Source organism: Protomyctophum parallelum (genome assembly GCF_964188405.1).
Source record: "Protomyctophum parallelum genome assembly, chromosome: 5".
In the NCBI taxonomy this organism is placed as follows: domain Eukaryota; kingdom Metazoa; phylum Chordata; class Actinopteri; order Myctophiformes; family Myctophidae; genus Protomyctophum; species Protomyctophum parallelum.
Genome location: NC_139702.1, coordinates 18,825,950 through 18,853,658, shown reverse-complemented (window position 1 = coordinate 18,853,658; position 27,709 = coordinate 18,825,950). Strand labels below are relative to the sequence as shown.

The window sequence follows — 27,709 nt, the reverse complement described above, 5'->3', positions numbered from 1 at the left end:
TACAAAACGGAGCCAGCCAATGGCCAGCTGGTACCAAAGATGGCGACTTACATCAGGAATTAGCATATTATTACAGGCTTCATTTTACGTTCATGTTAGACCCGGGGAACGCTTTGTCCATATTTTTTACAGTCTATGGTTTTTACTGGTTAAATAAAGGTTAAATAAAAAAAAATATATATATAGTCACTGTCGGATGGAAACCTTGCGTGTCCAAAACATTTTTTTTCACGATTCAAAATAAAAAATAAAACGGCAAAAGTAGCGGATTTTCTTCTTTGTGTGCGTTAATTTAAACAAAAAACAATAATAATAATATAAAACTGAAAAAGGAGATGAGAGGTTTCTGCCAGGAGAGTCGTCGATGATTGCTCTTGGTACATATGCATGCATGTAAGTGGAAGTGGAAAGGATCTAAGTTACTATGAATTACTATGAGATAAACAGTCACAGAAATGTATTTATTATTTTATGTATGTAACACGCAACTCTGCTCACTAGAGTCGCAACGACACTCATTACTTTTCAGGATTCAAATCATTATATTAAAAGACATAGCTTGAAACGCGGCACGAACATCTACTAGTTTGCTTTAGTATGATGATTATTTTATGGAAGAACACAGAGGTTAAAATATGGAGATATAGAAGGCAACTACAATATAGCACAAATACATCAAACATGAAGATTATTTTATTAGTTAAAAAATATATAATAATAAAATACAATAATCGCAAAAACCCAGAGCTGTGTGAAAAGGTTTGAAGAGGAAACTCTCAGCAAGTTTGAGTGACATTTAGGAAACCCTGATTAAATACTGTGAATATAGCCCCAGATGTTATTTACAGCACATGAAACCAGAAGGCATATTGATGCTGCCAGGGCAGAAACCTCTTATCTCCATGTACATTAGATTTTTCATTTTTGTATTTGTAAAATTAACACTACTTACACAGTCACACAAAAGCAGGAAAACAAAAACAGCAATCGCGACATGTTTCGAACTTGTAGATCTGTCTACTTTAGAATTTGAATCCTGAAAAGTAACAGTTCTGGACATATGAGGTTTCCACTCAACAGAGACCATACAAAAGCGGCCACACAACACAGGCTTGTCTCATATTCATACAGCCATGGTGGCTCAATTAATCTAATTGCCCACTTTATATTCTAGAGACAGCTGTCAGCTGTGTTTTCGCTTGGCTTTTTTCTTTATCCATCTCTTTTTAATTTTTTTTTTTTTTCACATCAAATCTCTCACCTATATTCCCCACAAAAGCCGAAAAGTTATTTCTTCTCAGCAGTGTCTCCCTTCGTACTGCCGTGGTTCCAGCATGTCTGCTGGATTGAAGCCATACTAATATCACTGCGTGGCCATTAGTCTGGTTCCCCTCGGACTCTATTGGTTAGACCTATAACCAATCAGAGCAGCGCAGCCCGCTACGTCACACACATACTGGGCCCCGGTTGGTTATAGCCTGGTAAGCCCACCCTATATTTGCACACTGGGCCCTAGTTGGACCTACACTGCTGTTGGTCTGCAAAATATGCCCACCACAACTGAGCGACACCAGACTCAATCTGCCTGCATGGGGTAATATGCATTGCAAAGGCAGATTGAAGATTGATTGTAGAACAGCTTGCCTCCCAATAACAAGTTACACGAGTTACGTTTTCATTGTTTAATTTGCGTTGTTAATACCTTTTAAGACTTTTAAGACTAGATACATAGGACAGATGTATCTAGGTTGTCAACGGGGCATTGTGATTAATTAATTCCTCAGTCAAACTGTTAAAATAAGGAGATAGGAGGTTTCTGCCAGACAGCAACAATATGTACATACATATCTGGCACACCGTGGGGGTTCATAAGGGGCCCACAGGGGGGCCCACAGGTGTCCACAGTCAGCGTTTTTCTTTCTTTTTTTCTGCTGCCAGTGCCTTTCCGCCCTCGGTGCCCAAGCAGTGCCCTGGGCGATTTAGAATGGAACGACGGTCATCTAATTTTCCTGACTGTGTCTCTCCTCATCTCTCTGCCCTCGGTGTGCTGTCCCTCTACACTCACCCATCTGACATGAGGCATGCAATGCCAAAAGATACATCTGTAGAGAAATATCAATATCACATATGTGACCAGTGCCAGTGGTTTAATATATACAAGGGGGCCATGGTCATTTTTCAGTTCTTTACATATTATGAAACTGCACACTGTAACCTTTCATATGATGTATTGCTCATTGAAATTGGGGGGAAAATGAAGATATGACCATTTGAAACTTGTTGAACTGGAAACCCCAAAGTACAGAATTTGCCCTTCTAATATTTCAGCAGTGATCTGTGACTTTAGGAGGCGCGGTTTTCCCTTCATTCCTCCATTATTCAACCAGCAGTGTTGCCATGTCTGCTTATTATAATTAGTTGGCCTTTTTTCTAAAGATAGAAAATAATGCATAGGCCTACTGTACCAATTTTATAATAATTTATAACCCGTTACTAAAAATGTATTTGACAAAAATAAAGTGTAGTTGATTATTTGGGCTTGTTTATAAAGTGTAGTTGATTATGGAGAGTTGGTAACCAAGTGGACCCTTATTAGATCAGGCCTATGTAAATGTTCCAGATGAGTAGCCTACAAATAAAATAGCTATATTAGCCTGTTATTATTATTTGTCATATCGCTGCTGACGGGTGGAAACCAAAACCGCTATTTGTGAGGGCCGGCCGGGCGCGCACGCACGCACGTACAAACACTCTCTAAAGCTTTAGTGCACAGCATGGGAAAGGTAAGGTCCGTGCCGAGCTTTGCGACCGCCTAGGACCCTGGGAGTTGCTAGCGGCCCAGATGGACAGGGACAGGCCTGAGTAAGGTAAAGCTTTAATGTCTCAGAGAAGCAATTTGGTTTACACCAGCAATAAAAATATATGATACAATAAAACACATAATGTAGACACACATACACAGCAGCACCAAGGTCACCATCAGAAGAAGCAGCAAGGAAAGAAGACACGTCCTTGCACAACCCGTTTAGGCTTTCGAAGGATGTGGCAATTACTATAGTCTGGCTGCCCTGTTAAAGCAACCACACTAATTACTTAAAGGTTTTATGACATTAATTTTCATTTATTTTTATTTTTATTTTTTATTTTAGGTTTTATGACCTCAATTACACCCAAAAAACCTGAACTTTGAACATTCAGTGGATTTTCTGTGGTCTGAAGTTATCTTTGGGTTTTTTTGGGCCTTTTGAGCTACAATGAAAACAGGCAACACAGTGAAACAGTGACATCTGCTGGCAAATCCCATTGACATATATGGGATTTGCAGTAAGTGATGTCACTTACTGCCGGCAAATCAGAGCACCTGTTTGAGCCAGAAAACCCCAGATCACAGAAAATCTACTGAATGTTAAAAGTTCATGTTTTTTGGGTGCAATTGAGATTAGAAAACCTAAAAAAAACAAGAACAATTCCAAAACCTTTTTTTTAATGTCACAATCCCTTTAATACCTGGCAGTTAATGTGTTCATTTACAAAACATTACATAACCCGACAGCAACGATACGGGTGAAAATGTGCTCACCTGGAAGCAAATGTAATTCTGCCTGGTGATACTAATTTGATGTACAGTATAACAGTGTACCAGTGGAGAGAGAGCAGACAGACAGACAGAGAGTGATGTGGGTGCAGGGACCCTTCTGATTGGCCCACTCCCTCATTGCCTAGTGTTCCTCTTAACGCCAACTCCAGGGTCAACGTCTAGCATTCATCTCTCTCCCTCTTTCCTTTTACACATTGCTCTCCACCTGTGTGTGTGTGTGTCTCCCTCTCAGCTCTAACGATGTGAGGCTATCGCTCATGATAAGACATTGCCCGAACAGAGAGAGAGAGAGACACACACACACACACACACACACACACACACACAGAGAGAGAGAGAGAGAGAGAGAGAGAGAGAGAAGGGGGGGATACAGTGAGAGTGAGATGACAATACCTGCGGTCGCAATAAGAAAGGGGAGACATTTTCCAAACATTTTAGATATTAACAAAATAAAAAAATACGGTGTGCATAACTGCAATCCCGGTTTTCAGAAGTTGTCCCACAGCTTAATTTGAGTGGCTCAGCTGCAGATTTGAATAGAAAATATGGTGTCATTTGTGTTTTCAGTTCCAACCTGATGCTGACTGTGCTGAGCCTATAAAACACAGCTACGGGGAGATGAAACTGGAACAGGAAATGGGTCTGAACACTGGGACTATATGTCGGTGAACAGATCCGATCACATTCCTTTCACCACACTACACCTACAGTACAATGGGCTAAATGCAGCCGCCAAGACGCTTCCGGTCGGCAGCCACTCATTCACTGTGAACGTACGGTCGTGATTGGACTGCAACAATGGAGGAGGAACCATCCCATTTCACCCATTGTTTACTCAAACGGCTGAGGTTTACAGTTAATGATGTGCGCAAGCTATGAAAAAGCGGTCTCTCCACCTACTTATTCTCCAGCTGCGGAAGGATGCTATATACTCATACCAGTCCTTCTAGTGGTGCCGGTTCACGGCAGAATAGTCTAATATGTAAAATAGCCAAAGTGCCGAAATTTGTATTATATAGGACTTCAGGTTCAGGTTATGTGGCAAAACATCTCAAGTCACTCACAATCACAATGTCACATAATAGAGCATGGGCTAGTCATACAACCAATCTGTCTCACATTCCTGGGTCATTAGGGAGGAGTTGTAGGCTTAGGCTATACCATATCATAATAGATTACAATTTACAATTTAGGCATTTAGCAGACGCTCTTAATCCAGAGCGATTTACATTAAGCATTATGAATAACAAATGAAAGACTATGGAAGATCATGTCACTATGCCAAATAAACCTATTAAATACATTTATAGAACCTCACAGTGAAAATACAATACAGTTCAATACGATCACAAATATATAGGCTATGGAATAAGCTGCCATGGCCTGGGCTGACTGACTTTTTCCTCTGTGAAGCGGTCTCTCCAGCTGTTATACACAGCAAACGGTAACAAACAGTGTTGCCAGATTGTGTGAGAGAAATAAGCAACCATTTTCCTGCCAACTATAACTACCAATATTTTCAAGCAACATTAATGAAAAACAAGCCCCAAGTGGCTTATAACAAGCGGACCTGTGCCCTTCTGGGCATAGGTCTCCACCAGGAGGATATAGGAGTGTGTGTGACGTTTGGCAAAATGTTTAGGAGTAATATAAACATGTGTTTTGCAACAATTTTGTTGAGGAAATTCAGAGCCAGATCACTCATAGCATCTCTGAGGATAGAATTCTGGATGAGCAAAACGGGCCACTCCTGAAAACTTTGGAAGACAATCTTAGCCAATCAGTGTAGAATCTGAGAAATCCAACAGACTCGTTTTGATCAGATGACTACAGAGATCATGTGTACCGATTTGCGTGAGATTTGGATGAAATCTGTGCGACTAACATAAACAATGTGTTTTGCAGAAATCGGCCTCATGGTGGCGCTATAACCGGCAGATGTGGAGGGATGCAGGGAAAATGTTTTTCCATGGCCTCTAGGGAGTTCGCATAAGTTGTATACAGATCGATGCAGTTATAGGTAAAAACAGGAATTGCCCTGTTATAGCGCCACCATGCCGGAGATTAGCTGGTAACGGACGGACGGAAGGAAGGAAAGATGGACGAACGGAAACACGCACGCACACACACACGGACGGAGTGCAAAACATACTCTCTCCCCATGCCTTCGGCCTGGTGGAGACAATGAAATAGTGTGGTTTAAAGAACCGAACTTTATTCCTACAAAATCACGACCGTACGTTCACAGTGAATGAGTGGCTGCCGACCGGAAGCGCTTCGGCGGCCCAAACTGAACGTGGAAGTGTTGGCTGCATATAGCGCGTTCCCCAGATCAACCTTCAGCACCGTGGACAGCTATGTGGTGCTCAGGCCAAACGTCAGCACTATGGACAGCTCTGGATACTCGCAAACGGATCCTGGAACATGGACAGCTCTGGATACTCTCATACGGATACTGGACCATGGACAGCTCTTACACGCATACGAATCCAGGACCATGGACAGCTCTACACGCATACGAATCCAGGACCATGGACAGCTCTGGATACTCTCATACGGATCCAGGACCATTGACAGCTCTGAATACTCACATACAAATCCAGGGCCATGGACAGCTCTGGATACTCCCATATGAATACAGGACAATGGACAGCTCTGGATACTCCCATATGAATACAGGGCCATGGACAGCTCTGGATACTCCCATATGAATACAGGGCCATGGACAGCTCTGAATACTCGCATACAAATCCAGGGCCATGGACAGCTCTGGATACTCCCAAATGAATACAGGACCATGGACAGCTCTGGATACTCCCAAATGAATACAGGACAATGGACAGCTCTGGATACGCCCAAATGAATACAGGACCATGGACAGCTCTGGATACTCCCAAATTAATACAGGACAATGGACAGCTCTGGATACTCGCATACGAATCCAGGGCCATGGACAGCTCTAAAGTCACAGCACAGCACACGCATGGCAATTGCACCGTGCCCATTTTGCGTTGTCGCCCTTCTCCGTGCATACAAAAAAAGCGCAGGTCTCATTGAAAATGAATTACTAGGCGCTATGATCGCTGCCCATCTGAATGGACCTTTAGCTTTTGTTTCACTCTCAGACCAAAGACCAGACCGAATTGAAATACGGAGATATAAGGTTTCTGCCCTATAGCAACGATATACTGTATGCTTGCTGTGTCAGCATCTGAGCATTGTCTTCTGTTCTTATATCTTCATTTTTTCCCCTACTCCATCAAAGCCATGGAACGATATAACAGTGGGTTTTTCAGCATGGTGATATTGATTTTCCCGCCCCAAAACAAATCAATTTAATATATAGTGAAACGGCCCACTAATCAGGAGATAATAGTAAGAGCTTTTTTTTAAACGGGCTGGGCTGACTGTTCAGACCACACATAACACAATCTCTTTCAGGGTCCAGATTTAAGACATTTTACAGTAAACGAAACGTATATGCTGGCTGAAACTCACACAAGCAAAATCCTCTGTGGTGGTAATGTATCAATGTGTAACTCTGAGAGGGTACAAATGTAACTAAATCGACCATTGGCTACATTTTGTTAAACCAACGCTGAGGATATGGACTCGGGTGGCGCAGTGGTAAAGTCCCTGCCCACTACCACGGAGGTTGGGGGTTCGAATCCAACCGCGGTGCACCCGGCATTGTCGAGTGTCTCCACAAACACAATTGGCCCGTGTTCGGGGGAGGGTGATATTGGTCCTATGCAGGTACTCCTACGGGCTGGGGGGCGGCACCATGTCCGCAGGGGGGAGGGTGATATTGGTCCTATGCAGGTACTGCTACGGGCTGGGGGCGGCACCATGTCCGCAGGGGGGAGGGTGATATTGGTCCTATGCAGGTACTGCTACGGGCTGGGGGCGGCACCATGTCCGCAGGGAGTGTAGAACGGAAGCTTTACATCCTCCCGGCGGAGGCTCCTCATTGGAAGGTGAGTCCGTAGGATACAACAGCAGTGACACATATTGTGTGGGGGAGGAATTAATTGGCATAACGACTACATGGAGGCGAAAACGGGTGGGGAAAAAGAGGATTTTACTGTGAATATTATGAGCACACGTTTCACACAATAGCTGCACGGTACAGTATGTAAGGATACCAACAAGCAGGTGTGAATGAACAAGCTGAATGCGGGTGCATTTCTATAGCCCTTCGTCTATCACCATTCCGTTGCTGTCAAGAAGTAACCTCTCATCTCCATATCTTAACTTCTTGGTGTGTGTGTGTGTGTGTGTGTGTGTGTGCATGTGGTTTCTATTACATAAATCAACACCCTACAGTTTCACACAAAAGCATCAAAGGTAGCAGACCCCCAAGGTCGAAACGTGGCGCAAAGTGACGTGTTTAGAGCTCTACTGTTTAGATCTGCTACTTTTGAATTTTAATGCTGAAAAGTAAGTACGTTTAGGACATATGAGGTTTCCACACGACAGAGACGATTTTGAGCGCCACTGTTCATTTGAAATGTTTAGTTCAGCATCAACAAGTGAACATCAACATGAATTATTGTCTATGAATTTAATACCACGGCAGCGTTTATCTTATACTATTAAACCAAACAAAACATAACAAAGTTTCCATCAGGGATCACATTTAGGAAAAATACAGAACACGTTTAATCTTGCATTAGCATGAGCGGTTGGTGCTTTTCCCTCGGGTTCAGTCCCACAAGGCCTTTGTGCAGATAAGTGCTAATTCTATTTTTTGCCAAATTCCAGAATCAACTGCTACATATTAAACCCTGCATTGGGATGCAAAGCACTGCACAAGGAAGACGTTTCAACAGCACACAGCTCTGTGTAATGGAGGTAAGAGGGTTTTCTGCAAGCCTTTTTCTACTTTAGCACCGAATCGCTCCCATCTGGTAGGATGGCTGTTTGGTTCCGAATAGCCATGTAGAAAACACTCTCTGGTGGTGTTAGCACTGCCTTCTGCATTCACCAACCTGGAGGTCGCGACCCCTCAGGTGGTCCCGAAATTATTTAAAATGTGTATATATATATATATATATATATATATATATATGTAAGGGTCGTGATGTATGGTTGCCAGTAGATGGCGGAGTTTTACTGTATTAGGTATGCTGCTGTGTTTTGCCTTTTGTCCCTCTGCAGCCACCATAGGCTGAGTTTCCTTTTGTGTTCCAAAAGGTAAGGAGGGAGAATTCTGTACTGTGCAAATGAAAACAATTTAAAATAGTCTTATCAAAGTCTGAATTTACTATAGAACATGACATAGCTTGTTTGTTACATGAGTCATGTGTTGTGTAAAGGAATCTACTGTTTCTGCACTATTTGTTCTGTATTTACTGTTGCAAATTCCTATGCTAATGGCTAACTGTGTGAGCTAATCCACATAAATGCTGCAGTATATTGTGTTAGTGTTCATTGGATGGAAATAAGTCAAGTGCTGAATGAAACTGAAATGAGTTTCCTTTTGTGTTCCAAAAGAGCTTCAATAAATGAAGGTTTGCTCAACTCAACCACCATTGGACGTCTTGTTACCCGTCTCTTTCCTGCCCTGGTATATTCCAACAAACATAAACACAACGCAGAGACCTAGCTGGGGCTGGTCGCCTGAGACATATATAGGGTTACATATATATATACAGTGAATGAACAAGCTGAATGTGGGTGCATTTCTATAGCCCTTCGTCTATCACCATTCCGTTGCTGTCAGGAAGAAACCTCTCATCTCCATATCTTAACTTTTTGGTGTGTGTGTGTGTGTGTGTGTGTGTGTGTGTGTGTGTGTGTGTGTGTGTGTGTGTGTGTGTGTGTTTTATTACATAAATAAATGTAATAAAAACCAACACAGCCAATCTGGCAGAACATTCACTAAAAACCCCGGGACACTCCAAACATCCCAGACTCTTCTCCCTTCTGGCTCCAAACTTCCCATTGCAATCAGAACTGCAGATTCACTTCCCAATCTTCCGCCGTGATCATGAAGATCATCAGACTCCATCTTAGCCCGTAGCACTTGCCCTAGCCTCAACGACCTTACAGGCTTATACAGGCTCAACTTATGTAATTTAGATAGCATTTTTGTGTGGTGCTAGACCCTCCTATTAGTGCGATAGATATATTACAATTCTAAAAACTGCATTCCCATAGACAGCATAAGCCAGCAGAATTTAGTACACAAAATACATTTTGAATTCCGGACTTGTATCGTAACAGAGTAGTTCTACATTGCAGTATTGAGACTTTTCACATAATTATTTTTCTGCCGTCTACGAACATATTCGGACCCCTAGGCTAGGGTACGGCAGGTGCCAACTATGTATTGTACATGTTAGTACCCCCCTGCATAATCCATATATGAAAGTGGCATCCGTCAATTTACCTTTAACACTAGGAAGGCTGAAAAAAAATCACTCCTACTCAGTCTGACTATATCGGCCCATTCGACCGCTCTCCCCCTTTATCCCCCCACCCCCGCACCACTCGTTCACACCTCTTCAGCTGGAGAAGTCATTGTTGCCTACACGCACTCACTTTTATTTATTTTTTCTTCCCTCTCTTATGAATACATTATTATACACCCAATGAAAATGTACACTTCACGGATTATATAGGCCATTTGGAATTAGAACAATCGGTAGAAAATTGGCCGAGAATAGCACAATAGCACATTAATTATTGCCTAAATGTAGGCTACGGACTTTTCTGAAAATGGTTAATCTGCAAGCTGCCCGACATTTCAACTTGATATGTTTCGTAGAGAGGGCATAGGCCTACACAAGCCAGAATTCCGTAGTTTACATGGTATTTTGAATTTTTTAAAATGAGCAAAAAATAAGCGAGTTATGTAAAGAGGGGTGGAGGGGAAAAGGCGATTATTTGGCACAATCAATCAAATATATATTAATTACATCGCGTAGCCTATAATGTTTCCCCCTCTATATAAAAATGACAATATATAACTCTAATGTCGTATTTCGTCATGTATGTGAACTATAGGCTGCTTGAAATACTGTTGGTCAAAGTAACTAGTTGGGCAGGCTAAATATAATAGTAGGCTATAAGCCCGTTTTCAGCTAAATGCGGAAATGTCCAGGCTAAAAAACTTATCGAACGGGAGTCGGGTTAATATTTATTTACTCGTCATTGTCATGTTCACTCCAAATAAGCAAGTATTATGTAATAAATAAATTAATTTCGTGGCTTTTTGTTCTCTTTTCTCCAGGCGCATACCCGCATCGAGATGAGCTCTGCGACAGCCGTGCTGTGCTGTTTTCAATTAAATTACTTGCAGTATAATATTAATAAATACTACATCCTATATACATTGCTTGTCTGTCTAATCATTCAAATGTTTTTCTATATGCATATTGCATAGTTTATGTAAGCCTGAATTAAAGTCTGATTACTGAGGCTTTTTCCCCCGTCTCTCTCACAAACAACGAAGCCTATAAATATTGTCACCTTTATGCAAGTTCGTTTGATATTGTTTAATTCGATAACGATAGCGAATATGCAGCTATCCGTATAGGTGCCCTTTGTGTCAGTGTGCGCCTGCCCAACCCCTGGCCTCTGTAGAACCTGAATCCCCCCCCCCACCTCATTTCCCCTCACTGTATTTTACATTCCTGCTGTTGTCACCACGCGGTAAATAATGAATACTTTGTGTTAATTCAACCATGTTTATTTTTTCTTATTGTGTGTGTGTGTGCACCTGCACCTACAGTATATATATATATATATATATATACAAATAGACACTTCTATGTTGCTAAAGAACAGAACAGACACCAGACACGCCCAAGAAGCGACGGCAGTGTCAGCTTGACAGATGTGGAAACAAGACGCTATCCAGCTGCCACAAATGTGGCAAACGGGCATGTGGCACATGTACGGGAACAATTACAATGACATGTGTCAAGTGTCTCTAAGTATAGCAACAGAAACTGGATTTGTGTTTTCCCTGATTTTATTTCGCTTTATATTTACTTTCTTTCATGCTTTCTGATATTGTGAACAATAAGAAAAAATAAACATGGTTGAATTAACACAAAGTATTCATTATTTACCGCGTGGTGACAACAGCAGGAATGTAAAATACAGTGAGGGGAAATGAGGTGGGGGGGGGGATTCAGGTTCTACAGAGGCCAGGGGTTGGGCAGGCGCACACTGACACAAAGGGCACCTATACGGATAGCTGCATATTCGCTATCGTTATCGAATTAAACAATATCAAACGAACTTGCATAAAGGTGACAATATTTATAGGCTTCGTTGTTTGTGAGAGAGACGGGGGAAAAAGCCTCAGTAATCAGACTTTAATTCAGGCTTACATAAACTATGCAATATGCATATAGAAAAACATTTGAATGATTAGACAGACAAGCAATGTATATAGGATGTAGTATTTATTAATATTATACTGCAAGTAATTTAATTGAAAACAGCACAGCACGGCTGTCGCAGAGCTCATCTCGATGCGGGTATGCGCCTGGAGAAAAGAGAACAAAAAGCCACGAAATTAATTTATTTATTACATAATACTTGCTTATTTGGAGTGAACATGACAATGACGAGTAAATAAATATTAACCCGACTCCCGTTCGATAAGTTTTTTAGCCTGGACATTTCCGCATTTAGCTGAAAACGGGCTTATAGCCTACTATTATATTTAGCCTGCCCAACTAGTTACTTTGACCAACAGTATTTCAAGCAGCCTATAGTTCACATACATGACGAAATACGACATTAGAGTTATATATTGTCATTTTTATATAGAGGGGGAAACATTATAGGCTACGCGATGTAATTAATATATATTTGATTGATTGTGCCAAATAATCGCCTTTTCCCCTCCACCCCTCTTTACATAACTCGCTTATTTTTTGCTCATTTTAAAAAATTCAAAATACCATGTAAACTACGGAATTCTGGCTTGTGTAGGCCTATGCCCTCTCTACGAAACATATCAAGTTGAAATGTCGGGCAGCTTGCAGATTAACCATTTTCAGAAAAGTCCGTAGCCTACATTTAGGCAATAATTAATGTGCTATTGTGCTATTCTCGGCCAATTTTCTACCGATTGTTCTAATTCCAAATGGCCTATATAATCCGTGAAGTGTACATTTTCATTGGGTGTATAATAATGTATTCATAAGAGAGGGAAGAAAAAATAAATAAAAGTGAGTGCGTGTAGGCAACAATGACGTCTCCAGCTGAAGAGGTGTGAACGAGTGGTGCGGGGGTGGGGGGATAAAGGGGGAGAGCGGTCGAATGGGCCGATATAGTCAGACTGAGTAAGAGATATATGCCTAAAATCATATTTAGAAAAAGTTTCAAATGGGGAAAAAAACAGAGATGATTTCAATCGAATATTTAGACAAAGTCATGAAAGGGGAACTTTCTCTGGACTCCATGGGCTGAGAAAATAAACATTGAAATCTCAAATTCGGTCAGAACGGCTGCTCAGACTTCCTAGTGTTAAGCAATGTTTGGTTGCTATGTAACACCTCCACCCCCACCAGCTATGATATTTGCACATCCAAGCTCCATTTATCTCCATTAAAAGCAAGATCTTCAAAGCCCTGTATCTCTAAAGCTTCGAGCGCTGTCCATGGTGAGCCGTCGCGCATCCGATGATCAGATTTAATTTGTGACTTTGTCTCGCATCGCTCCGGACATGTAACCGTTTGACCGTTAGAGGTAAAGGGTATGCGCTAATGCTAATGATCACTCCTCACAACAACAGCCCCCACCTCCCTGATAACCCGGAATTGTGCACTATTTACCTGCATACGGAGCACTGCCTCTGGGGCTGCAGCGCGGTGAACATGACGATGACAGAGTAGTTCCTGGGCGGAGCTTTGACGAAGCGCCGGAACTTGTCCCCGTTCATGCGGACCACCGAGCGTCTGGAGGACCACTCCATCATCTGGTCCACCTTCTCTGACAGCACGTTCTGTGTGGAGACACAGGATAGGCCATGGTCACGGTCAAGTTCAACACACTTTACTGCAGCGTATTACACACAGAGTCTGAGGCATGACATAATACCCAAGACTAGTAAAGTGTGTGTGTGTGTGTGTGTGTGTGTGTGTGTGTGTGTGTGTGTGTGTGTGTGTGTGTGTGTGTGTGTGTGTGACTGTGTGTGTGTGTGTGTGTTGTTTATCTACTCCTTGTCTGCAAGCACTTGCTGACCTTTCAGCTCCAACAAACCTGCTTTAATTAACACCACACACACACACACACACACACACAGCCTTGGGCAGAATTTACAGGGCTGGCGGAAACCATTATAATGGCAAAGTTACACTGTTCAAGTTGTTAAACAATAGCGTGCGTGCGTATATGCGGGTGTGCACATTTATGCGTGTGTATGCTTCTGCAGTGGTAAGATAAGTGTAAGAATAAAAGCGGCCATGTCTTTCCGGCACCCCAGAGCTCCTATTTTTAAGGAATCCCGGGAATGATTGTGTTAATGTTGTTTAAACCAGTGCTTCTCAAAAATGCCCTAAATAGTGATGCCAGGATGAAAGGGTAAAGGCAGATCATGGTTTAGTTAATTTAGTCAGTTGTGTGTGTGTGTGTGTGTGTGTGTGTGTGTGTGTGTGTGTGTGTGTGTGTGTGTGTGTGTATCTCTGTGTCCCACACTGTACTGTACTGTACTGTACTTGCTGGACAGAGCTCGGTAAGAACAAGCCAGTGGTTGTTTGAACCAAAGTGCTGATGAAATGACCAAAGTGGCCATGTCGTCACGTTTGTTTTTGAGACCCTCAGAAGCACCACCGATAACAAATGTGTCTGGAAGGCACATTCCAATGTGTGCCTGACAATTAGGCTGAACCTTTCCAGGCGTCAACCGCATGCATTTTTCATCGTGCCGCAAGCTTGTTCACCGTCTCAGCATCTTTCAAACTTTAATGCAAACAGAAATTGATAAATGTTGTGTGGTCGCCCTACTCTCTTCTCTCACCCTGTCTTTCATTTTGCCAAACTTCATGAATTTTGTATCATTATCCTTTATTTTATTTTTTTAAATAAAGAGGTTTAAAAGGCACCCAGAAAATGATTCACACGCAATTGTCAGGAATTGTGTGTAGGACCCAAAAGCAGACAAAGTGAGGAAGATCAGCTGAACTCAAACCCAATTTATTTTGGCAAATTCTCATTTTTGTGTGTTTTTATATCAAAAGTGTCTGATGTTAAAATTAACATCAGACACAGATTAGATTTTTTAATAGCCAACACTAATCTAATGTAATGGGTTATTTAGGATGAACCAAACCTAAAATGACACAGATATGTTTCTGTTTTGAATGCCTTAAACAAATACAAATACAAAATGCAGGCATTTTATTTTTAAGCTTCACTCTGAAAATCAGATTACATAATGATTTGTCATTAGTCTTGCTGCACACTACTATGGGTCAGCCTTTCTGTTGATTTCACCCTCAGTCCACCTCTCTCTCTCTGGTTAGGGTTGATGATCAAGCATCTGTCTTGTTACTTATTGGTCAGTCACTGTCAGCATTCTCCTCTCTCTCTCTGGATGACCACCATCTATCCCCTCCCTCCATTCTTCTCCCTACATCCAATTCTCTCTCTCTCTGTCTCTCTCTGTCGTGTTTGTTCATACATGTAATTTGTTTTTGGTTTGAGCGGTGGCTGTCTGCACTTCTTTCCTCTCCTCTCATCACTTTGTTTTGTCTTCCCCTCCGTCAGTCTGGCCGCTTCATTCTCTCCATCACACCCGCGGCATTCAGTCTCTCTCTCACTTCTCCATGTTGTGACCTTTCTCCAATGATGCATAATTTCTTTACCTCTCTCTCTCTCTCTCTCTCTGAGCATAGCTTCAATTATTCAGCACCATGCAGGCCTTGCTGCTCGCTACTTCTAACTGGACACACACACACACCTCCAAAATGCACACATTTGTGCTTGCTTTCCCTCCACGCATACATGCTACCCACAGAGGCACACACAGTACACACGCGCACGCAGTTATGCTGCAGGCCTTGCCAGTCTGAATAAAGCTCAGGACTAAATGCTTCTCTCCATTCTGGGGATAATTGTCACTGTGGGACCTGGTGTGCAGAGAGAGAGAGAGAGAGAGAGAGAGAGAGAGAGAGAGAGAGAGAGAGAGAGAGAGAGAGAGAGAGAGAGAGAGAGAGAGAGAGAGAGAGAGAAAGCGAAAGAGAGAGAGAGAATGGTGGAGACCGTTTGGCAGAACTGTTTGTGTTTTTTGTTTTCATAAATCAATGCCCTACTTCTGCTTGATCATCATCAAGAGTGCCGCACAAAAGTAATGAAAATAGCCAACACACAAGCTCAATTTATAGCCTATTTTCTTGTAATTCTTTAATAATAATAAATAAAGGAAATGCAAGGTTTCCACCTGATAGCGGATGCATGTTTGGTTTATTATTCCAGTTATCTATACCCAGCCCACAATGGGCCGTGTGTAATGAAAGAGCATTATTATTATGAATTGTCATTCAACTGTGATTATTTGTAAAAATGTCTACTATTGACACTGATGACATACAGATGTCCTTTTCCAAATCTTCACAATTTCCTGATCGTTTCCCCAGGTTTTATCCGGCCTTGCTAATTCTACTGCTTTGCTACTGAAAAGAAGTGTCACTCACACTTCCAGCAAAGGAACTCTATCTATTCAGGGGATCTGAAAATGATTAACATATAACACCTTGGCCAATGGGCCCCTCTCTCCTCGACAATGTTCTCACAGTGCACTGACAATCTACTGAATTGCCAATGGCAAGACATGTGAAGTTCTCAAACGTCACATCTGTACCTGAATGGTCTAGTGACGGTGGTTCAGTACTGTCTTTGTGGTTGTACTTTCTCTTTGGTAAAGTGAGACGTTCTTTACTTTACCTTGACTTAATCTATTTACCTGGCATACAGAGTGCACAATAGCAAACACTTTAAGTTGTCACTGCACGTACTGGGGCTGCACCTATCAGGAGTAGGGAGGGGTAGAACGAACTCCTACAGGCTGGGGCTGCACCTATCAGGAGTAGGGAGGCTGGGGCTGCACCTATCAGGAGTAGGGAGGCTGGGGCTGCACCTATCAGGAGTAGGGAGGCTGGGGCTGCACCTATCAGGAGTAGGGAGGCTGGGGCTGCACCTATCAGGAGTAGGGAGGGGTAGAACGAACTCCTACAGGATGGGGCTGCACCTATCAGGAGTAGGGAGGGGTAGAACGAAGGCTCTACATCCTCCTGGAGGGAGCGTACAACTGTTGTGTGTGGGGAGGAACCAATTTCACCCTTCAAAATATAGCGAGCATGCACACGCACACACATTTTAGTTATTTATTTGAATCCACAAATTACAATACATTTTACAAGGAAACAAATATGACGGGGTCGACAGTTCATGTTCACTCAAGGATACACATGGCACCTCCTCCTCCACACACAAACTGCCTATAACAGCCGAAAGAGAACAGTATTTGGCCGTGCGCACACACACACACACACACACACACACACACATGCACTCTGCTGGTGCCATATACACACAGTCGAATATGCATAAGCAGTGGCTCTAATTGCTGGCGTCTTCATTAGGTCTGGCTGTGAATTATTGTGTTGCCAGGGAGTGGAGAAGCCCTTGAAAAGCTATTTAATTAACACCAAACACAAGGATGCGAAAGCTAATCTGCTTGCCCTGCATGCAGCACTGCACTCCCCCCCCCCCCCCCCCCCCCACACACACACACACACAAACACTCCTGACATACTCTGACCATTAGAAACATTTATTTTCCACCCGACTGAGCACAGACAGCACCAACTCACTGTCTGTGTGTGTGTGTGTGTGTGTGTGTGTGTGTGTGTGTGTGTGTGTCAGTCATATTTTGCTATGTTATTTCACCCGACACGGTGACACCCACTCAAAACTCTATCACTGATCACTCTAAAAGTCATAAAGCAACACCCAAGCGCGCGCACACACACACACACACACGCACACACACAAACACACAGGAAGATGCTCCAATATTATGACTGCTTATTGACGAGGAGGCGAGGAGGAAATTAAAGGGTGTGGGAGAGGAATGGAGAACATTACCACGCCGTCACATTTGGGCCAAGAAAGCAAATAAATGGGAACAATAAAGTGTGCGGCGAACAGCAGAAACTGATGTGGTGCGAATTTAACGGACGACTTATTACCCAAATTGTGTGCGGGTGTCTGCAGTCTGCACTCTCAGAAGTTAGGAGGCCATGTGACCAGTGCTAAATGAAACCACATTAACTGAAAAGCAGATTTGTTAAGTTCTACCATTTAAAACGATGGAGAAGGCCACTATAGTTCCACACTCACTCCAGACAGGGCCACATTGCATATACTGTCGTATCAAAAATAGCAGATCTGCTATTTTTGCTATGAATTGAAATGCTGAATATATATTTTTTTGCTGTTTTTTAATTGGAATCCTGAAAAGTAACATGTTTATTTAAAAGCATTTAGTTATAGGTTACTTATGTTAACTTTATGAACTTAAATGCAAATACATAATACATTGGACATAAAAAAAAATCAAATTCTAATAGTAGCCTAGTCATTCAAGTACTACAAGTAAGACGCGCAAACGCGGGAAGCGAACGCAGCTCGTGTGTGTGTGGTTGTGTGTGTGTGTGTGTGTGTGTGTGTGTGCTACAGCTGCGCCCTGTGTGTGTGTGTGTGTGTGTGTGTGTGTGCTACAGCTGCGCCCTCTGGTGGCGGGCGGGTGGTGTAACAGCGTGACACACACACACACACACACACACAGACATTCAGCCCTTGCTGTCATAGTAAGTGGCTCACTGCGTTCGCAAATATAGACTGAAGTACTTAGAGCAGGTCATGTTTGCATGTTTGGAATTGTAGCAGTTGAAATAAATAATATATCAATATTTGGATATTAATCTACGGGCCACGTGAAGTGAAGGTGTCCCCCGGGGCGCCGGTTGCCCATGTATGCCCTATAATCCCATATGGTTGAGTTCCTCAGGCTCTATGCTAGTGGTTTTCTGTTTACTGTCATTGTGGGGAAAGCTTTTGATGAAAATAGCAGATCGACAATCTCACACGCTTTTAACCCATTTTGACCTGAGATCAGATTCTAAAAATGTCTTCTACATCCTGACAGTTTTCTGAAAAAGCTATATGTTTCTATGTCAGATTTTTCAAAAATAGCCGACCTACAAGCTCGTAGCGCGCCACTCGGTGGCGCGGTATGAGCTTGTAGATCTGCTATTTTTCAATAGCTAAGGCATAACATAATGCTAACACCAAAAGGGGTTCCCGCCCAAAATGGGTTTTAAGTGGTAACGGATTCCATGCCGCCACTAGCAGCGGTATCGTGCGGCCAATGCCAGTGAAATGTGCAAAAAACCAAAGAAGACGACCACCACCGTGGCCCACCAGGGAGTGATGCAATCCTGCTCTGTAGTCACAAGTCAAAACACAACATGGACGGATCGCGGGAGGATTATTATCAGCGCGATCTTGAGTATTGATGCAGGAGGAGGCCTAGCACAGATCCCTGGGGGACTCCGGTCGACTAAGTATACAGGGTTTAACTCTGAAGAGCGTACACAATGAAAACCAAATGGACCCGTCAGGGTCATACAGTACAAAGGCATGGTTATAGCAACAAAAACAAAGACATGAATTGAGCAAATTGCATTTACGATGACATACTGCACATGGAGAAAACACAGGACGGAGAGAGAGACAGAGAGAAGGAGCAAATGGAGAATGTCAGCAGTTATTCAGTGGAGATGACACAGGAGAATAAGGTCATGGAGAGAAGAGGAGGGGAGAACGGAAAGGAAAAGTAAGGAAGGTACCTTGAGAGAAAAGCAGGGAGTCAGTTTGTGATGTATCCATTAGCAGGTGTCCAAGGACTATTATAAAACCCACAGTGAGCCAGGAGGCTGCTATAGCTCCCAGAGGAAGGCCATCTGCTTGATAGGCCCGATGCTGCCGTGAATGCCTTAACCACAATGCCTTAACTCACTGTCCGGTGGAAACCTTGCATGTCCAAAACCATCCCTGCTTTAATTATTATTTGAAAATAACGATTCAAATAAATAGCCAATCTACAAGCTCTACACGCTCATAGAGCTTGTAGATATACTATTTTCGCAACTTTTGTGCAACACTTTACCACTCTAAGTTCAAATATGGAGATGCAAGGTTTCTGCCCGAATCTGTGCATAGATTCCCATAGCTATAACATATGTAAGGTCTGTAAGCCCTATAGAGGGTTTGCGTGACACACCTACTGAGTGGCAAAAATCTACTTTCTGGCCTTGACAGCCCATTCAAACAGAAAAGTCCTACCTGATTGCATTAAACAATGTTAAGCTCACTTTGCCACTCGGTTTGCTCAGTCACTTCATCCTATTTTACTCAATCTTCAAGGCTCTTGAAGTGCGAACACAAACTCAATACTGGACATTTGGAATTAAGAAGTTAGAGAACTCTGTAGTGCCAGGAGGGGGAAAAAATCCTTGCTTGCTTTCTCATTGACTCACTCTCTCACGGATGCTGGGTGGAGTGTTTGTCATTGTCCGATGTGAATTAATAGAACACAGCATGGATGGATTTGAACACAGCTTCAAAGTTAAAAACAGTCTGGTTTCCACCCGACAGGCAGTAACAAATTTCAGCGTTTGTTAAAAGGGACATGGTAGTATTATGTATATTTGTTTCAGGGGTCCACCTTGAAAAAGAGATTCTTCATCTCAAGTTGCTACCGGTATGCCTTCAATAAAAATCTGAAAAGTAAGATATTATTGTTCAAGTGTGAATTTACGACGTAATTCCGCGTGGCTGAGAATTTCCTTCTTGCCGCTTGAAAAGTTCTGCTTTTCCAAAGCATCTACTGTAATCCACAAAATAATGTTGGTTGTGTGAATAATATGCACAGAGAATGCTTGGGGCTGGACGTGAAATGACTTTTTGTGCACGTCTCAGTGACAGTGTAACAATATTATTATTATTATTATTATTTTCTTATCTCACTATGCAAAGAGACATACTGTAAGCAGCTACACAATTTAAAGGTCACAGAGCCGAGTCCAACATTTAATCTCAATAACCTTCATCAAAAGGAATGGTGATGCCTTTATATTCATTGATATTCGACAGTATGATAATACAGCTGTACTTGAAATATACGACAATAAAGTAAAAATATATATATAAACATAATAAATGAGTATAGAGCTCCCGTTTCAATGCTTGTCTTTATATTGCCTTTTATTTTGTTACATGATTTTAATTAGCACTACACTGCCACACTACCACTACACTACCACACTACCACAATTAGCACTACACTACCACACAAAACAGGATGAAGCAACACTATAACATTAGAGACATTTCTCACTGTTTAATAATGAAACAAAAAAGCAAACGTGCATGCATTTGGTCAAACGTACTAACAGTCCGACAGGAATTAGTTCAACACCCTACGGCAGTGGTATTCAATTGGCGGGCCACATGCGGCCCACGGAGCGCCCCCCTTGTGGCCACTGGAAGAATTTAAAAGAAAATAGGTCCTCACTAATAATCATGATAAAATGGCACGTTTTTTTCTACTCGGTCTGTGTCACATAGGAGGGCTGTGGGCAGTTCAGAAACCCACCCAACAGTGACATCAATGGAGAATCCAAGCTAATAGAAACAGCAGGCTTTCTAGTCCTGAAAAGTTGCAATGCGAAAATGGAAGCCATCATTCTCACGATAATAAACCCTGTTAGGGTCCATTTGTACACTCTCAGAGTTACAGACCCATAAGGGTTCATTTGGTTCCAAACCATCATTTCCCTGGGGACCCCCTGGAACTGCTTCAAGGACCCTGGGGGTCCCCGGAACCCGAACCCCACTTTGGGAATCACTGCTCTATGTAATCTGATCTTTATAGTCTGATAAACTATTCTCACGTAAATAAATCTTGTTTAAAAAACAATCTGCCTAACGATGATGTCACTGGTGGTCGTGGACGGTTTTCTGAACTGCCCACAGCAGAGTGAGTGTGTGTGTGTGTGTGTGTGTGTGTGTGTGTGTGTGTGTGTGTGTGTGTGTGTGTGTGTGTGTGTGTGTGTGTGTCCGTCCAGCTGATGGTCGTTAATGTCAAAGCAATGCTGTTTATGCACTGTCAAATAGGTCTAGGCCTACATCTATTCTAAGGTGGCATATACCTGTATAGACATATTATCCTGCTCATTACTGTGCGGATATGTACATAAATCTTCGTGTTTGAGCACAAAAAGCATTTTGAGAACCCAAACATTTCCGCGCTTCACGCGCACACTGTGAGGCCCCCCACACACAATCATTCTACAGTTGTGGCCCCCGGCCTAATCTAATTGAATACCCCTGCCCTACGGGTTCGTTTTAACATGCCAACGGTTTGTTTTAACATGCCACGCATGTCTGGAGGCACGGATTGTTTTTAACCTGCTACGGGTTAGTTTTAGCCTGCCACGCATGTCGGGAGCCACAGGTTAGTTTTAACCGGGTCCTTACAGGTATAGGAATACATTACCCACACACACACCCACACACAGCTCCTTCATTAGCCCAACATAGCAATTACGCACTCACACGGCTGCCTGCGCAATGCACACAACACAGAGCGATCCTTCGTTAGCACTCCACTGCAGCAACACTCCACGCACGCATGCACCTGCCATTAAGGAGCGTCTTGGGCTCTCCTGCGCCCAGAGACCGGCATACAGACTCTTTGAAATGCTCTTGTAATGGCCTGATGATTGCCATGTGCATGGGATCCTGAATGACATTTAATGGACAACGGATGGGCCCTATAAATGCACCGACCAATCCTTCTGGGCCTCAGATTATCAGCCGCCGTGTTCGCACACCTACGCGCAATCCTCCCGTCGTCTCGTAAATTGGCTCATTAATGCCACATGTAAATGAAAAGCTAATAAATGAAATCTTGGATACACAGTGTTCATACAAGGTGTGAACTCGCTCAGCTACGGCGGACGGCCAAGGGTGAGTGGGCAGAGAGGCCATCTGGGAATCGGAAGGTCGCCTTTGCTTTGACTCTTGGCTCAGTCGAAGAATTCCCTGAGTAATATAATTAACCCCCAACAGTTTGTCTGAGCTACTGTAAAAAAATATATATATGGACATCACATTTGTTTCTACAGACTACAGAGATATGGAACCAGAAATGAATGCTAAGGGGAGCGAGGGCTGGTCTTCACTTAGTAGAACCAGTAGAAGCCCTAGAACCATACCCTACTTCAACATACATTTTAAAATGGAACAATAGTAATAATAGTAATAATTTATAATGCTATAACAGAAGTGCATTTTTATGTCCATGTTTTTGTAATATATATGAAGGTGACAAGCCATGTGAGGCACCGAATGAGCACCGATTAAGCACTTTGAGGCTTAATCAGGAGTTGTAGTAGCCATGGGGTAATCTAGGCGGTGGACATTGCTCTTGTCTTCAGGTCTTTATGCATGTATTATTGTCTTGTTCTTTGTGCTATGTCAAATGTGTGTACTGTGTTCTGCATACTTCGCAAAACAAATTTCAGTGTGAACTGACAATAAAGTACTATATCTATGTAATCTTTAAGGTCAAAGCTAAGATTTTCTGTTCAAAGCATGTGAGTGGAGTGAAGTGAGAGTGAGAGTGAGAGTGAGAGAGAGAGAGAGAGAGAGAGGCGGGTGATTAGGCCACATGATTTATTGTTATTGCTGGTCTCAAAAAGCCAAAGCCTACATCTCTTAGTAAAAAGAGTATAATTCATAAGTGTTTGAAACTTGGATGGTACACATTTAGCAATCGTGTCGCTGTCCATGGTGCTTAAGGGCACATAGTGGCAGCCTATATAGGGTATATAGTCTACACTGTGATTACAGGGTTATGTTAGGCTATGCATAATTAATCACCAGTAATATCGTAAATTGTGATTTATGCCGCTTTATGTCTCACAATTATGTGATCGTTAAACTTGGCACCTCACTCATCTCCTCACCATTAAGCGAGGCTTGATAACCACAACACTGTACAACCCATCTCCCCATCCATGCATCAGGCTCGCAGACACAGAGGTCATTATGGAACGCCACAGCGAGCAACAAAGGCATTAAACACTCATGAAATGTGCTATGTCCAAGCTCACAACAAGGATCCAAGCCACTATAGTACCCAAGCTGCATGCACCATGAAGGCTTCACCACTATAGTACCCAAGCTGCATGCACCATGAAGGATTCACCACTATAGTACCCAAGCTGCATGCACCATGAAGGATTAACCACTATAGTACCCAAGCTGCATGCACCATGAAGGATTCACCACTATAGTACCCAAGCTGCATGCACCACGAAGGATTCACCACTATAGTGGTGTGGCTGAACCATCCTTTGCCCCTGCAACTTAGCTGTCTAAATGGGTGGCTATTGTAATTGAATGGGTCACAAGGCTTTGGCAATCGAGCACCCCAAATGATTCCATCCAATTCCCTCATTGAGGGGGGGATTACTGGAAAATTGGCCTGGGGATAACACGGTACAAAGGATCAGCTGTGGGCACGCCCGCACGCATGCATGCATGCGCATGCACGCACACACACACACGCACATGCACACATACATGTACACAGGCACGAGCGCACACACTTTCTCCCCTTGGTGGAGATCCAACAAAAATGTTTTCTTGTAATTGCACAATACTTGAAGGACAAAATGATCTCAGGAAGTCAAAGCGGAAAACACAACAACTTGGATCCCTAATCCACACACACACACACACACACACACACACACACACACTTGATTGCTATCATTTCTATTTGTCCCATTTCGCTTCTGAACATGATTACATTCAAATTAAATATAACATTCATGCAAGGAAAGCATCAAATTGTTTGAAGTTAGACTCTACTCATCAAACCAAATCAAATAACACTGCAATTAAATTCAAATTAGAAAATCAATTAGATTTTAATTGAACTAAAACAATGAAATGGAATGTCCTGGAACTGAATTAAGTCAAGCTAATGTGATGGAAGGGAGAGAACGGACAATGAGAATGGAGGGGAAAATGGAAGAAAATGAATTAGTTAAAACACCAAACAATAAAATAATCAGTCGATTACGCATGATAAATGATCATCAGTGTGCTGTATCGCTGCTGCTGCCCATGCAGCATGCACTGCACACTGTGGGCACATGAGCAGCGCGCTCGCGTCGGTCCCCCAGCAGCGCCAATGGTTTTCCCCACCGTCAGAATCTAACTCTCCACTGTCTGCTAGCATGAATCATAATGTTGGTACTTTTTCTGAGGTGGTACTTGTAGTAAAAAGGTTGAGAACCACTGATTTAACAATATTTCTGTAGCTTTTTCTTAATTTCATATAGGCTAAACATTCTGCTCTGGTTAGGGATGCACCGATCCGATACTCGTATCGGAGATCGGCGCCGATCCAGGCTAAAATTCTAGATCGGGTATCGGTGGCAAATGGGCCGATCCATTATCCGATCCGATCCGATAATTATGTGTAATTACAGTATGAAAACAACTCTACCTCCTCTGTGACACAGCAGTGTAGTATTGACAGTATAACATGTGGAATGCAGCCAGGCTAGCCTGCTCACACATTAACCTGGTCTAATTGTTGCACAGTTATTTAATAAATAATTCAGTGCATTTATATCTGTGTTTGTTACATTTTGTTTTATAAAGTTGGGTAATGTTTAAGTCAAGCCTTGATGTTGCCTTACACAAAATAATGATTCCAGACTCCACACAGTGAGGCATACAGCTTAATAGGTTATTACGTTTCTTTGTGGGGGGTATCGGATCGGTACTCTGTATCGGCAGATACTGGACCCCCATGTATCGAAATCGGTATCGAATGCCAAAAAGCCGGATCGGTGCATCCCTAGCTCTGGTTACCAATGGTAAAACTTGTTTTTATCCAATTAAGTAGAGGTTTGCTTAAAAGTAATCCAAAAGTAGCTGAAAGTAACCCGTTACATTTTAAATTGTGGTACTCAGATTACATTACTGACTACAATTTATAGCAAGTAACTTGTAACTGCAGGGGATTACTTTTTAAAAGTAACCTTCCCAACCCTGCATGGGGACAGAGAGACAGATACATGGGGACAGATACAGACTAGAAAAGGTGCCCCTCGGGGCACAGGTCTCCACCAGGGCAGGTCAAAGTGCCCCTCGGGGCACAGGTCTCCACCAGGGCAGGTCAAAGTGCCCCTCGGGGCACAGGTCTCCACCAGGGCAGGTCAAAGTGCCCCTCGGGGCACAGGTCTCCACCAGGGCAGGTCAAAGTGCCCCTCGGGGCACAGGTCTCCACCAGGGCAGGTCAAAGTGCCCCTCGGGGCACAGGTCTCCACCAGGGCAGGTCAAAGTGCCCCTCGGGGCACAGGTCTCCACCAGGGCAGGTCAAAGTGCCCCTCGGGGCACAGGTCTCCACCAGGGCAGGTCAAGTTGTGGCCTCCTGTGAAAAGGCCTTGGATGGCAATTGGATGATTTGAGGCATTTTGTTCCAAAAATGTGTTTAGCAAAACTTGTTGGTGGCGCTATAACAAGCCAATGTGAAAAGAGTGGAATATATTCCTCAGCCTAGTAGGAAAGTATTTACTTGCGCAAGCAGAGCGGGCAAGTAATAATTTCACCCGGTCCGTATGCACCGTCCCAGCCAACCCGCCACTTGATGCGTATGCAAATAAAACAACACATTTGTGCCTGGTTTGCTGGGACCAGATTACATAAATGACCATATTTCTTACGTCATCATTTAGAGCTAGTCATACGTATACTATATATAAAATCAGAAAAATAAAATAGCAAATTGTGCCTGATTTGCTGGGACCAGAGTACATGGTGTGTATATGTATGACTAGCTCTCAATGATGACGTAAGAAATATGGTCATTTATGTAATCTGGTCCCAGCAAACCAGGCACAAATCTGCTATTTTATTTGCATACGCATCAAGTGGCGGGTTGGCTGGGACGGTTTTTGGCGCAAAGTAACCACAGTATACCGCTAATCAACTTACAAATTACATATACATATGTATGACTAGCTCTCAATGATGACGTAAGAAATATGGTCATGTATGTAATCTGGTCCAAGCAAATCAGGCACAGATATATTACATACATGACCATATGTCTTACGTCATCATTGAGAGCTAGTCATACATATACATATGTAATTTGTAAAATAAAATAGCAAATTGTGCCTGATTTGCTGGGACCAGAGTACATGGTGTGTATATGTATGACTAGCTCTCAATGATGACGTAAGACATATGGTCATTTATGTAATCTGGTCTCAGCAAATCAGGCACAATTTTGCTGTTTTATTTGCATACGCATCAAAAGTGGCGGGTTGGCTGGGACGGTTTATGGCGCAAAGTAACCACAGTATACCGCTAATCAACTTACAAATTACATATATATGTATATGTATGACTAGCTCTCAATGATGACGTAAGACATATGGTCATGTATGTAATATATCTGTGCCTGATTTGCTGGGACCAGATTACATACATGACCATATGTGACTGTCTTACGTCATCAATGAGAGCTAGTCATACATATACACACCATGTACTCTGGTCCCAGCAAATCAGGCACAATTTGCTATTTTATTTGCATACGCATCAAAAGTGGCGGGTTGGCTGGGACGGTTTTTAGATCATGTATATTTTAACAAATGTGAAAGTATTATTACAGAAATTGAAGTTAGAGACACCTATTACTCTGATCATGATTTAGTATTAATATCACTATATTCCAAGATGAAATACATTTAAAACAATTGACAATTTAGAATAAATAGAATAATTATACTGTATAACATATTTTAATTCAGTTTATATACCTTTTTTCATCACATTTATTTTCTTTAAAAAACTAAAAAGGGATCCAGAATATATCTAAATCGATAAAACTGTATTTCTTATATAGATAGAAACTTGAACCATACTTAATAATACTAGGTGTTTATATGCATAAAGTAGGTAGGTAGCAAATAGTTACACCTAATA

The 27,709-nt window shown here is 42.5% G+C and overlaps 1 protein-coding gene across 2 annotated transcripts in view; it reads right to left on the bottom strand.

Moving 5' to 3' along the window:
* The window catches only part of tusc3 (tumor suppressor candidate 3), a 142,294-nt gene that overhangs the window by 75,172 nt on the left and 39,413 nt on the right, over nucleotides 1-27,709 (bottom strand). For both annotated transcript variants that reach the window (XM_083765400.1, XM_083765401.1), the window contains exon 2: nucleotides 13,399-13,568. In XM_083765400.1, the coding sequence (XP_083621526.1) occupies nucleotides 13,399-13,568 (170 nt within the window). The remainder of the gene's footprint in view (nucleotides 1-13,398; nucleotides 13,569-27,709) is intronic.